The 13245-nt window shown below is 50.1% G+C and overlaps 1 protein-coding gene and 1 pseudogene across 1 annotated transcript in view; one reads left to right on the top strand and one right to left on the bottom strand.

The window, feature by feature from the left end:
• RHPN2 (rhophilin Rho GTPase binding protein 2) overlaps positions 1 to 13245 on the top strand; it is a 58587-nt gene that overhangs the window by 36648 nt on the left and 8694 nt on the right. Inside the window, exons 5-11 of the mRNA XM_049622051.1 lie at positions 1285 to 1362; positions 1737 to 1861; positions 3591 to 3757; positions 6055 to 6242; positions 6648 to 6804; positions 9975 to 10094; positions 11758 to 11952. Coding sequence (XP_049478008.1) covers positions 1285 to 1362; positions 1737 to 1861; positions 3591 to 3757; positions 6055 to 6242; positions 6648 to 6804; positions 9975 to 10094; positions 11758 to 11952 — 1030 coding nt within the window. The remainder of the gene's footprint in view (positions 1 to 1284; positions 1363 to 1736; positions 1862 to 3590; positions 3758 to 6054; positions 6243 to 6647; positions 6805 to 9974; positions 10095 to 11757; positions 11953 to 13245) is intronic.
• LOC125915963 (sorting nexin-3-like) lies at positions 7742 to 8618 on the bottom strand (annotated as a pseudogene).

Consider the following 13245-nt stretch of genomic DNA (forward strand, 5'->3'; position numbering starts at 1 on the left):
CAGGTCATGATCTCACGGTCTGTGAGTTCGAGCCCCGCGTCGGGCTCTGTGCTGACGGCTCAGAGCCTGGAGCCCGTTTCAGATTCTGTGTCTCCCTCTCTCTCTGCCCCTCCCCTGTTCATGCTCTGACTCTCTCTGTCTCAAAAACAAATAAACGTTTAAAAAAAAAAAGTCATATTGCAGAGTATCTTGTGGTATATGAAGACGTTTGGCATGTTGCCAATTCAAAGAGAAAAGCACAGCAAATTTGTATATTCACTCAACAGAATCCCACGTTTGTAAGACGGTGTGTGGGTGTGTGTGCGTGTGGATATGCACTGAACGTACAAAAAGGAGGTGTTTTAATGTAGAGATTGTGTAAATTGACTGTACTCACAGACACTTGAGAAAACATAACTGACCGGTGTCTCTCAACTTTTTTTTATAGCCAGGGAGAGCCAACGCTTATGGCAGATGTTATGCAAGAAGCCACTCTCCTCCCCCTTACCCCGTTTTTATCTTTTCCCTGTAATGCTTGCCATCTTCTAATATATGATGTCATTTACTTGTTTGTGGTGCCTGTTACTTATTGCCTGTGCCCCCTTGTGAGAACATAAGCTCCACGGGGAAAGGTCTTTGTTTTGTTTGCTGACGTAGCCCAGACACTATGAACGGTGCCTGGCACGTAGCGGGTACGCGTCAGTGTGAGTTGTATGACTGAATGAACCCATGGGGTGGTCATCAAACACTGGACTGTGGACCGGGTTAGGGGGTCTCCTTCGGGTGCTTCATTTGTGGAAGTGCCCAAATCTGCTCTCCCAAAGCCTCCCATCGTAGACCCCGAGGGTAGCATCCTCATAACGGTGCCTCGCCAGGAGTTTCCTTCGCCAGGAAGCCCCTGTGCTCCGAACAACTGAGCCCTGCAGTATCTGTGACGTTTGCTAGAATTGTTCAACATGTAGTACTTATGTGGTCACTTAACTGTCCTGCGAAGACATTTTAGTCGTTTGTTTGTTTGTGTTCAGTAGGCACCACGCCCAATGTGGGGCTCGAACTCATGACCCCAGGATCAAGAGTCGGATGCCCTACCGACTGAGTCAACCAGGCACGCCTGCAAAGACATTTTAAAATAAAAATAATTTCAACTTTCTTTTTTACTGAAGCGACAAAAGGAACTTTAAATATACATGCTGTTATGAATTCTACATGGATTTTTAAAGGGGGGAGAGCGCATTAGACATTCCTGTATACCTATTTATGGTTTCGAATGTCACCTTACAGTGGTTCATCTCTTTTCTCTTGCAGGATTTTATCCTGGAGCATTACAGTGAGGACAGCTACCTCTATGAAGACGAAATAGCAGATCTGATGGACCTGAGACAGGTACGGTTTTGCGTGCAGCAGGGAGGGGAGGATGGCCGCTGGAGTCTTCAGAATGTCTTTAAAGTCTTAGAGAATCGCTCCTGGTTGGAGGTGATAGGGAGGTGCTCCGGGAGCTATCTGTTCAACCCAGCACACGAGAAGACCACAGGAGGGGACAGACATGCCCACTGGCACGTCTGGGTCTGGATTCCGGGACTCCTGAGTTCATGCCAGCCCTTTGCCACCACTCCTAGTGCTCATGATAGCAGCACCGGGTCCCGGGCTCCATAGACATGGTTATGTGACGTCTTCCAGAAAGTGGGGGGGCGAGGGGAGGCAGGCATCGGCTGTGTCCTCACCTGCCCCCCCGCCATCCATGGCTCCTCTCCTTTCAGGCCTGCCGGACACCCAGCCGGGATGAGGCCGGTGTCGAACTGTTGATGAGTTACTTCATCCAGCTGGGATTTGTGGAGAGCCGATTCTTCCCGCCCACCCGACAGATGGGGCTCTTGTTTACGTGGTAGGTGCCCGGGGTCCCTGCTGCTGTCTTCCCCGTCAGCACCCCAGGGGCTCCTCTGCAACCACAGCCCCCTCTTTCAAGTGGTCCCATTTATACAGGAGAGCCTGGAGACGTGTAGATAAACCGGTGTTTATTTATGAAGGGGACCCAAGGGGAGGAGGCTCCAACAGACCGTGGCTTCTTGCTTCTCAGAACAAGTGAGCCGAGCAGAAGAGGCATTTTTTCGTGCTCATTTTATTGTTGGGGGAACACCGGGGCTCTGAGGTGGAACTAACAAGAAGCAAGATTCTTGTTCCAGATGGGGCAGGGGGTGGGGATCAGGTTTTGTCCCAACGACAAAGGCAGCAAACGGAAATAGATCGGCTCTTAAAACCCTGAGCAGAACATTTGATTCTTCTCAAGAGTTGGTATTTTCGAAGGGTAGTGTCGTTTAACTACTTTGGAGATGCTGTACCTCTTCTCTGAGTGTACTTAGCATGGGCGAAAGGGGAGGAAATGCCAAGAGCTATGGGGCATGTTCAGAGCCGCATTTCACCACAGCTGGTGATTAGTGATGCTGTCCTTTTGAATGATCAGGCGGATGACTTTTGCTAAAGATGCCTTAGCTGCCTACTCACAGTGAAAAGGCTGAAAGTGTTTCTCCTCCGTGTTGAATTAGTAGGAAGCTTCACATCTATCTCCTGGTTGACATGTGAACTTTAAAACAAATCCCCAGTCTTTTAGACTTGAGGAAGAATTATGAGGGGTTAGTAACGGCTGTGTTACATTTAGGAGAAGACCTGTGGTTTTTTTAATACACCTTATTTTTTAGAACAGTTTTAGGTTCACAGAAAAAGTGAGAGATTTCGGGGCGCCTGGGTGGCTCAGTCCGTTAAGCGTCTGACTTCGGCTCAGGTCATGATCTCGCAGTTTGTGAGTTCGAGCCCCGTGCCAGGCTCTGTGCTGACAGCTCAGAGCCTGGAGCCTGTTTCAGATTCTGTGTCTCCTTCTCTCTCTGCCCCTCCCCTGCTCATGCTCTGTCTCCCTCTGTCTCTCAAAAATAAATAAATGTTAAAAAAAAATTTTTTTTTAAAGAGAATTTCCCCTATACCCTCTGCCCCCCACACATGCCCGGGCTCTCCCATTACCACCCAAAGTCCATAGTTAACATTGGGGCTCACTCTTGGTGGGAGACATTTCATGGGTTTTGATACATGTATAAGGACACGTATCCGCATTGTACTATGATGCAGAGTAGTTTCACCCCCTTACAATTCTCTGTTCCATCTTTTGTCCCTCCCCTTCCCCCACAACCCTGCTGATTCTTTCTGTCTCCATTGTTTGCCTTTTCCAGATTGTCAGATAGTTGGACTCGTACAGTATGTAGCCCTTTTTCAGATTGGCTTCCTTTCACTTAGAAATACGCATTCAAGTTTCCTGCATGCCTTCTCACGGCTCAATAACTCATTTCTTTTTATTGCTAAGTGATTTCCCACTGTATTGTTGTGCCACAGTTTATTTATCCATTCACTTATGGAAGGACATCTTGGTGGAGAAGCCTTTTTCTTGTGTGAGATTGTGGGCACCTGATCTTGTGTGAGATCAGACCCATTGTCTTGCTTGGAAACGAATGCTTCATTGCATGTGTGTTTTTGAGTTTCATTCAAGAAATACACTTTGTCCGTTTTCATCCAGAACGGCATTCACTAGCCAAATGATCCGTATTCTCAAAACCGTTTCTTTTAAATAGGTATGACTCCCTCACTGGGGTGCCAGTTAGCCAGCAGAACCTGCTACTGGAGAAAGCCAGCATTCTGTTTAACATCGGAGCCCTCTACACACAGATCGGGACCCGGTGCGATCGACAGACACAGGCTGGGCTGGAGAGTGCGGTGGACGCCTTTCAGAGAGCAGCAGGTGTGTCTCCGCAAGGGCTGCTGGGATACAGTCCTGGCCCCACCAGCTGGCACTGGGCACTGCAGTGGAAGAGGGTCAGTGGGTCTAACCCGGGCCCACGAGGAGCCTCACAGGCCTGCAAGGGCCAGGCAGGTTTCTCTCGCTGGTGTTATCTTCCCACCGAGAGAACTGCTTAATGGCTCAAACCCTGTCGCCTCAGTCTGGGTTTGGCTCATGCACACTGCGAACGAGTCCCGTGGTTAACAATTAATCTTTTCCAAACAGCTGGCCCCGAGGATGGCAGTGAATGAGTTGCTCTTTTGAACACTGTATTTATTGAAGAAGGGAATACGTTCTCTCAAAATAGTGCAAGTGTAGGCTCTTTTCGGTTTTCTTTTATCAGGCGTGGTTCATCGCGGCATTTTACTGTCCGTGCCTTTATCGTGTGCCCATTCTGCAAAGCTTGCCTCCCTGAGATTGCTCCTCTCAGCCCTCTGTGAAGCGACACTTAACGCCAGCCTGTAGCGGGGTGGGGGTCACCAGGCTGGGCGCAGCGGGTGGGCCTGGCTCCTGGGTGTCTGAGGGCCCCGCATTGCTCCCCTCCAGCACGGCCTGTGTCTGGCAGACTCGCCCTGAGAAATGGTGGGTGGGACGGCGACACAGCACCGACCACAGCACGACCCCCTCCACTGGCTTCATGTCAGGGTTCATTCCAAGCTGGCCCTTATCACTGCTTTGGGGCATTACTCCCAGCGGAGAACTTTCCGGGTATCTCACTCTGCAAGCCTTTGCCATTTTGGCTGATCGTGAAATTGCTTCTGTTAAAATGACAGATCCCTTGGGATAAAACGACGCGCTAAGGTTCCACGTGGGAGCGGATTTCTTTCACTGTCAGTCCTTTTCTGGGCTCATTTTCTTTCTGAGGAACCTAAAGCAGGTGTGCTTGGTGACCCATCTCTAAGATTACAGCAGTATAGACGACATTAAGCACAAGAACAGAGTGGGAGCAGACCCAGAAAGGAGCAAATAGCCTGCAGCCATTGCCATCGTCCACAGGGCAGCTTATGCTTTGCAACAAAACCAGAGGAACCAGTCAGATGGGATTCATGTCTGGGATTTTATTTCAGCCTGGGGTTGATTGTCAGTGAAGGCTGTGACAGTTAATTTTCTAACCTATAAAAAAGTCAGCTAAGGGCTACAGCGGGAACATTCCCATTGGAGTGGGGGAGTCGATCTTTCCTGAGGTCCTGGGGAAAAGCCCTGAGTTTTGTAATGACCCAGGTGTTCCATGTGAGCGTGTCCGTCTGAGAGCCCTCCCGTCATCCTGCCTGCTTTCTGCTTTCACCTCCATTAAATGCCTGGTCATGTATGGAATTTCTCACAATTGTCCCAGGTGAGACAGGAACAAACAGGGAGTAGGCTGGTTTCCTTGCTTGATGCAGAGGTAAATGTTTTGGAAAAGGATCCGATTTTTTAAATCGTGGTAAAACATACAAGAGAAAAATGACCGTTGGCAGCCAATTTTAAGTGTTCAGTTCATTGGCATTAAGTACATTCACACTGTCGTGCAACGGTCTGTCGCCAGGACCTTGTCATCTGCCCAAACTGAAACTCTGTCCCCATTGAATACTAACTGTCTATTCCCTTCTGCCCCCAGCCCCTGGCGACCAGCATGCTACTCTCTGTCTCTCTGAATTTGACTCTGCCAGACACCTCATCTCACGGAATCATACAGTGTTTGTCCTTGTGACGGGTTTATTTCACGTAGCGTAACGTCTTCGTCCATGTTTTAGCATGTGTCAGAATTTCCTTCCTTTTGAAGGCTGAAAACTATGCCATCGTATGTATACACCACATTTTGTTTGACCATATGTCGATGGACAATTCTGCCTTTTGGCTGTTATGACTAATGCTTCCATGAATGTGGGTGTCTAAGTATCGGTTTCCATTCCTGCTTTCACTTCTTCAGGGTATGTACCTAGGAGTAGAATTGCTGGATCTTACCATGATTGAGACTCAGATTTTTTTTTAATGCTTTATTCTCATTTTTGAGAGAGACAGAGACAGAGTGTGAACAGGGGAGGGGCAGAGAGACGGAGGCACAGAATCCGACACAGGCTCCAGGCTCTGAGCTGTCAGCCCAGAGCCCAACGCGGGGCTCGAACTCACAAGCCATGAGATCATGACCTGAGCTGAAGTCGGACACTTAACTGACTGAGCCACCCAGGCGCCCTGAGAATCAGATTTTTTAAGATGCTCCCAGATACCAGTGAGAGTAGTATCCCCAACTAATGTGAAAAAAAATTTCCAATTCGTAGGGGTTTTAAATCATCTGAAAGAGACGTTCACTCATACTCCGAGTTATGACATGAGTCCTGCCATGCTCAGTGTGCTGGTCAAAATGATGCTTGCACAAGCCCAGGAAAATGTCTTTGAGAAAATCTGCCTTCCTGGGATCCGGAACGAGTTCTTCATGCTGGTGAAGGTGGCTCAGGAGGCTGCCAAGGTAAGGCGTCCTGGTTCCCGTGACTTCTGGGGGTGGGCAGGATGTGCTGGTGTGGGCCCCCTGGAAGCAGCGGGGGAACAAGCCCGCGGCAGCTTGCCCGTGACCTGGGCAGCGTGCCCGCCCTGGCCAGAGCGCTAGCTTGCATTTTCTTGGCAAGTGTGGCGTTTTAGATACGGATCACTGATTCCATCTGCAGCTTAGCCTAAAAACCAGCATAATGACAGTTGCCTGATCTCCCTGTTAACTATGACACCGAAAGAACGAGGCACCCTTGGAGCTGCTCCCAGATTCTGGAGCGGCCTCCAGCAGGGCCGCTCCGTAGAAGAAAGGGCTCTTTTTCTGCGCCCTGGGTGCGTGAGCACCCCTGTGCCAGGCTTCCCGTTCCCAGCGTTCCTTCTGTTTCAGGTCGGGGAAGTCTATCGGCAGCTGCATGCGGCCATGAGCCAGGCACCGGTGAAGGAGAACATCCCCTACTCCTGGGCCAGCCTGGCCTGTGTGAAGGCCCACCACTACGGAGCCCTGGCCCACTACTTTGTAGCCACGCTTCTCATTGATCACCAGTGTAAGGCTTGTGGGCTTGGAGGCTCTGGGCTTTGGTCTGGGTTGTGCTTCTGGGACATTGTGAGCTGAGCGAGAGCTGCCTGCCTCTCTGGAGATGCTCACAGCCTGGGGGCCCGTGTGGGATTAGGGGCTGTACGTTCCCGTTGTGGAGGAAGAGGGGTCGTGCGGTTCTGCCTGAGATGGAGCAGACAGCTCCTAGGAGAGGACTTTTCCCCTGGAGGTGAGCCCAGGGTTAACATCAGTGAAACACTCCCCTGGGCACCGCATCCAAGGGGATGCCCCCAAGCTCAGTATTCAGGATGATCTTTGGATGTGGTATTTTATTTTATTTTATTTTATTTTTCAGTGCATATCAGAAATGCATTTTTATTTTTACTTGAAAACAAATTTTTAGACAAATGATTTTAGTCTATAAATTGGATTTTGTTTTTGTACAGAATATAAAGATTTCCCTCACTGATCTTCCACGTGAAGGGTATTACAAGCCTGAAGGGAGATACTTTTCGCACACAAGTGTATATCTCACACGTAGGGGACTGGAAACCAATGGGGTAGTGCTTCTAACCATAAATTAGGACAAGTGACATCACATATTAAAAAGGGGTAAGAGAAATATTCTAGTTAATCAGATTCAAGAAGCAAACAGGACACAAAAACTGCGCAGATAAGACGAAGTCAGTAACTTTAGTTAGGATTCTGCAGATTATGCTGGAGTAACAGGTTTGTGGGGTTATAGTGTGTACCACATGACAACAGCAAGAAAGAGCCAGAAAGGCTGGAACAAGGGATTTTCACTAAAGCAAATTAACTTCTTGTCAACTGCCAAAACCAAACAAAACAAGACTGAGCATATGCATGTTAGTATACTGAAGGCATGTTACACCCGTTTCCATGCAGCGTGCTAAAAGTTAGATAGAACCTCTTCACTGGTGCACACGAATCATTAATAGTCACAGAAAGTTGTTTTGTTTGTGTTTTTTTGCCCCTTCTCACCAAATTTCAGGCATGTCTTGTTTTAGATGAAGTATAGGCTTTATCTATAATTTTGTCCTGTAAAAACATGTGAAGACAACGTTCATTCTGTGCCAGAGGATGACCAGCGAGCTTGTTTATAAACTGCCCCAGCCCTCACTTCCTTTCTTCAATAAAATTATCATCACATATTCCATCATCTCCTCTGAAAGGAAGTTGACGCAAAAATGCTTTTCCAGGCAGCGGGGGAACTACAACCTTGCTCTCTCTTTCTAATTCACTTTGCACCCACTCAACGTCACTGTATCTTCTAATAGTAGATTCCTTCAGCTTGAAAATAGGCAGCTTTGTCTTGACCCTGATTTCGTCGGTGGTGAAGCGGCCCTGGCCGACCCCCACCGTCTGCGGGTTGCTCACATCGATCTCGAGAAGTTGCTGGGCGGCCCGTAGGCATCATTCGGGTTCTGGGGCTTGGTGATCAGCCGCCCGGTGTCCACCACGGTCTCCGACATTTCGCTGCTGCAGCTGCCGCCCTGGATGTGATATTTTGAATGAATCAAAACCAGAGCACCTGAGTGGCTCAGTTGGTTAAGTGTCCGACTCTTGATTTTGGCTCAGATCATGATCTCACGGTTTGTGAGATCGAGCCCCATGTCGGACTCTGAGCTGACAGCAGGGAGTCTGCTTGGGATCCTCTCCCTCTCTCTCTGCCCCTCCCCTGCTCACAAGGGGGATTCTCTCTCTCTCTCTCCCACAAAATAAATAAACATTTAAATGAATCAAAACTAATGCAAAAACCATATAATCCATGGCGATCCAAATTTTCTTTATTTTTTTTAATGTTTATTTTTGAGAGAGAGAGAGAGACACACACAGAGTTTGAGTGGGGGAGGGACAGAGAGAGAGAGGGAGACACAGAATCTGAAGCAGGGCTCCAGGCTTGAGCTGTCAGCACTGAGCCCGATGTGGGGCTCAAACTCACAGACCGTGAGATCATGACCTGAGCTGAAGTCAGACACTTAACTGACTGAGCCACCCAGGTGCCCCAATGGTGATCCATATTTTAAATAGAGACTACAGATCAATAACAATGCTGTGCTGAGCTACACTGGAAACTGAGGCAGAGAGGAATTTTGATGTTTCTTCATCATGCATTTTTTAGCATTAATTTTGATATTTAAAAAATTGCATTAAACTATCATGTCTTCTGATTGATGAGTTTTGGATGCCCTCTTACATTTTTAGCCCAAGCAAGGTGTCTTGCCCTCCTCACCCTAGTCTTGGCTCTGATCTGAGGTCAGATGGGACTTCTGTTGTCATTACTTCCAATCAAAGTAGCCCTCCAAAGTAATGAAAAGGACCACCTCTGGAGCCACACTGCCTGGGTTCCTATGACAACCTGCCATTTACTAGCTGTGTGGTCTTAGTTAATTTCCTTAATTTTCTGTGCCTCAGTTTTCTCACCTATAAAATGGGGATATGAAGAAAACCTATCTCATAGGGCACTTGGGAAAACCAGGTGCCTGTGTGCAAAGCTAAATAGTCCCTCATATCTAGTGGACGCTCGGGAAATGGTAGCTGCTACTGCCAGTGTTAATGTAGAGTCTATTAGACGGGATAAGTCACGTAAACCAATAGAAAGAACGACACTTTGGTAATTGCGGTAGAAACACAAATGAGGCAGCAGTTGGACTCCTTGGTGAGGTCACGGAAGGCTTCTCAGAGGTGGTGACGTTTGAGTTGGCCTTTGAACTCTGAGGAAGACTTTTGCGGCTGGGCAAGGAGGAAAAGGACAGCCAGAGCAAGAACGCTAGCTGAGCTGGGGAAGGGAGGCCGGAAGTGTTGAGGTGGTGAGGCTAGAGAGGGGACACGTGCCAGGGAGGGTACAGGCGTGGAGGCCACCAGAGGTCTGAGGCGGGGCTACGCTAGAAGGTTCCGTGAGGTGGGGGAGTTGGAGGAGTTGGGGGCCCAGAGCCAAACCATGAGCCCCCAGAGTGTGCCTGGCCCCGGGTACGCAAAGTAGCCAAGGGCGTGTCCAGGGGCAGAAAGACCTATCGTCCCAAGTGCCTTGTAAAACTGGAGAAGGAAGACTGGAGACGTGGTTGAGAGAGATCTCCCTAAGGGGTCTTCGGCACCGTCTCCAGAGTCTGTGGCCGCGTCTGTGTCAAGAAGGGATTTACCCTGTGGCTTCCATTGCAGTGAAGCCTGGCGCAGACGAGGACCATCAGGAGAAGTGCCTGTCCCAGCTCTATGACCACATGCCGGAGGGACTGACGCCCTTGGCCACGCTGAAGAACGGTCACCAGCGCCGACTGCTGGGTACGTGACGCCTGTCCTGCTCACAGGGCCCCGGACAGGTCCCCGGGACAGGGCTCAGAGAGCAGGGCATCCTGAGTTGTCATGGCCACTGTGGATCAGTTATCATGAGGCACATTCTGAAGACTCAACAGGCTTCTGGAACCGTGTTCTCGCAGGTTCTGTGAGGGCCCGGGCCAGAGCTTTGACCATCTTCCAGAGCCCTAGAGGTCCAGGGCTGGCCCTGGGTCATCCAAATGTAGAAGGACGTGTCTGTTAACTTTCTTCTGTCACACCTAAGAACTGGTGATGAATCGTCCTAGTTTGGCCCCTGCCAAGTCTCAGAGTGAAGATCTCTTTTCACTTGTGAAGCTGAATTCCTCTCCTGCCCAGACCTGCCCTCGTCTCATCTCCTCGATGGCAACTCCAGCCTTCTAAGTGCACAGGCCAGAAACCTGGGGCTCACCTTCTGCCTCCAGTTTTCTTTCTCATCCCACATTTGATTGGCAGATCCTGTTGACTCTCCCTAGAAAACACGTCCCAGATCTGACCACTTCTTAGCTACCACCCTGGTCCAAGCCACACGTATGATGTGCTTACTTAACAAACATCAACTCCCTTCAGCCTCACACAACCCTGTGACGTAGGTATGGTCCACTTTATAGTTGAGGAAATAGAGACCCAAAGGGCTCATAACTGGTCCCCCTGCTTTCCCTTTGCTCCTTCATAGTCCGTTCACATGAGGCCTCTGTTCATACCCTAATGGGCTCCCATCTCACCCAGAGTAGGGGCAGAAGCCTTCACCCTGCACTGGTAAGGCTGGACATGGTCTGACCCCTGCTGTCTCTGGCCTCATAGTTCCTGCCTTTTGCTCTGGCCCTCTCCCTCCAGCCATACCCTCAAGCTCCTTGTTACCCTTGAACACATAATAGGCTTAGTCTTGCCCCAGGGCCTTTGCACTTGCTGTTCCTGCTTTCAGGAGTGCTTTCCTGTGATATCCTATGGCTGCTCCCTTGCCTCCTTCGGGGCTCTACTCAGAAGTCACCTTCGGGGCGCCTGGGTGGCTCAGTCGGTTAAGCGACTGACTTCGGCTCAGGTCATGATCTCACGGTTCGTGGGTTCGAGCCCCACGTCGGGCTCTGTGCTGACAGCTCAGAGCCTGGAGCCTGCTTCAGATTCTGTGTCTCCCTCTCTCTCTGCTCCTCCCCCACTCACACTCTGTTTCTGGCTCTCAAAAATAAATAAACATTCAAAAGTAAAACTGAAAAAGGTACCTTCCAAAAGGCCTTCCCAGATCACCCATCAGAGAAGAGCAACTCTTTGTTCCCGGTCTTCTTTTGCTGTATCTGCTACCTGCCCTGCTTTATTTTTCTCCATAACCTCATTGCCACACGGTCCCCTGCCTGTTTCTTTGCTCCTTCGTGATCTCTCTTCAACCACTAGCACATAAACTCCGTGACGACAGAGGCTAGTTTTTGTCTGCTGCTTTATCTCTACCGCCTAGAACACGTGGTAACTATTTGCTCAATGGATGTTTTATAGACCTGAGTGAGCCGTCCAGGCAGATCCTTCAGAAAAGAGAAGGTCCACCTTTCTGGGCTGGTGCTGGGGCACTTTGGCTCTCCCTGACACATTCACACTGCACTTTGGGACGCTGATGTCACGGGGGGTGCTTTTCTGTCGGCAGGCAAGTCCCACCTGCGCAGAGCCATTGCCCACCACGAAGAGTCTGTGAGGGAGGCCAGCTTGTGCAAGAAACTTCGCCACATTGACGTGCTCCAGGAGGTGCTGTCCGCAGCGCACCAGCGCTCCCGGCTCAAGTACGCTCAGCACCAAGAGGACGATGAGCTGCTGAACTTGATGGATGCCCCTGACATTATCTGTGAGTGGCCCGGGAGCCCGTTTCTCTGGGGGCGTGGCCTGTGTGTGCTCATCTTGGAAGGCTGGGGCAGACCCTGCTGTGTGCTGGGTACTGCTCTCACCCTGGAGTTATCTGCTGCTCACGCAGCGCGGGGCCTTCTTTATGGTCGTTTGTAGCATGTGACTCCTTTCTGCCCCTCAGCGTGCCCCCTTGGTGTCCGGGCGCCCTGCTGCCTGGCTTGTCTTCATCTCCTTCACGACCCCCTTGGCTGACTGTTCTTGCCCAATCCCACCCACCCCTCAGGCATTCTTGAGAGTCTGCTCTCGCTGCTTTGCCTCATCCAGATGCCTTTCCTTAAAGTCGCACAAGCTCCCCGGGGTTCCAGCCGTCCCCTGTGGTCAGGAGACCTTGGAAACTACCTTCGCCTTGGTGTTTTTGCTACACCCCACGCCCCACAGTCCCTCTGCCTTCTGGGAGTGCCCTTTACTGTGTCTTTTACCTCTGGCTCCATGGTTTTAAAGGCAAAGGCTTCCGTATTCCCTTTCTTATGCTTGCTCTTTCCTGGTCTCTACATCCTTTAGCCACACCAACATTTTCTCTCATTCTTTTTGTAGGACAACGAATCATTCTTATTATGAAATGAGAAGTAAATATAGTGGAATCAGGGGATGTGGGGAAAATTTTTACCTTGACAGTGAAAATGCTTCAAAACCTAGTTTATCGTGTGCGTGGGTGTGTGTGGTAAGAACACTGAAGATCTGTCCTCCCAGCAAATTTCAAGTATACAATATAGTGTTAGCTCTAGTCCCCCCGCTGTGTGTTAGCTCTCTAAAACCTCCTCATCTCGCGGGACGGGACATTTGTACACTCGGACCAACGTTACCTCACCCCCACCGTCACCCACCGTTCTCTCTGCTTCTGTGAGTTCAAGTGAGATCACACACCGCCAACACTTTCTGAGCATTTCCAAGGGATTCATTACCGTCCTGGGCTCAGGAGGATGGAGGCATTTTGGACAGTCGTTGCTGCCCTTGGGGGGGGGGGGGGAGAGGGGGTGGTTGTCGGTTCTGCCCCAGGAGGTGGGGGTTGGGAGGCCCCTCTGAGAGGTGACTTGACGGTGAAGGGATGACAGGATCTTTCGAGGAGTTGGGGGGAGGTGGCCCAATCGAGAGAACCTCCTTTGTCCATACTTCCTTCCACCCCACTTCCTACACCTCGGTCCCTAGTCTGTTAAAGTTCCACCCCAATTTCCGGGGACCCGTTCCTGAGAGATGGAGCCCTGCGCAAGCTGGAGCCCGGGCTTGTCTGTGGTAA

The sequence above is a fragment of the Panthera uncia genome, assembly GCF_023721935.1.
Source record: "Panthera uncia isolate 11264 chromosome E2 unlocalized genomic scaffold, Puncia_PCG_1.0 HiC_scaffold_19, whole genome shotgun sequence".
In the NCBI taxonomy this organism is placed as follows: Eukaryota; Metazoa; Chordata; class Mammalia; order Carnivora; family Felidae; genus Panthera; species Panthera uncia.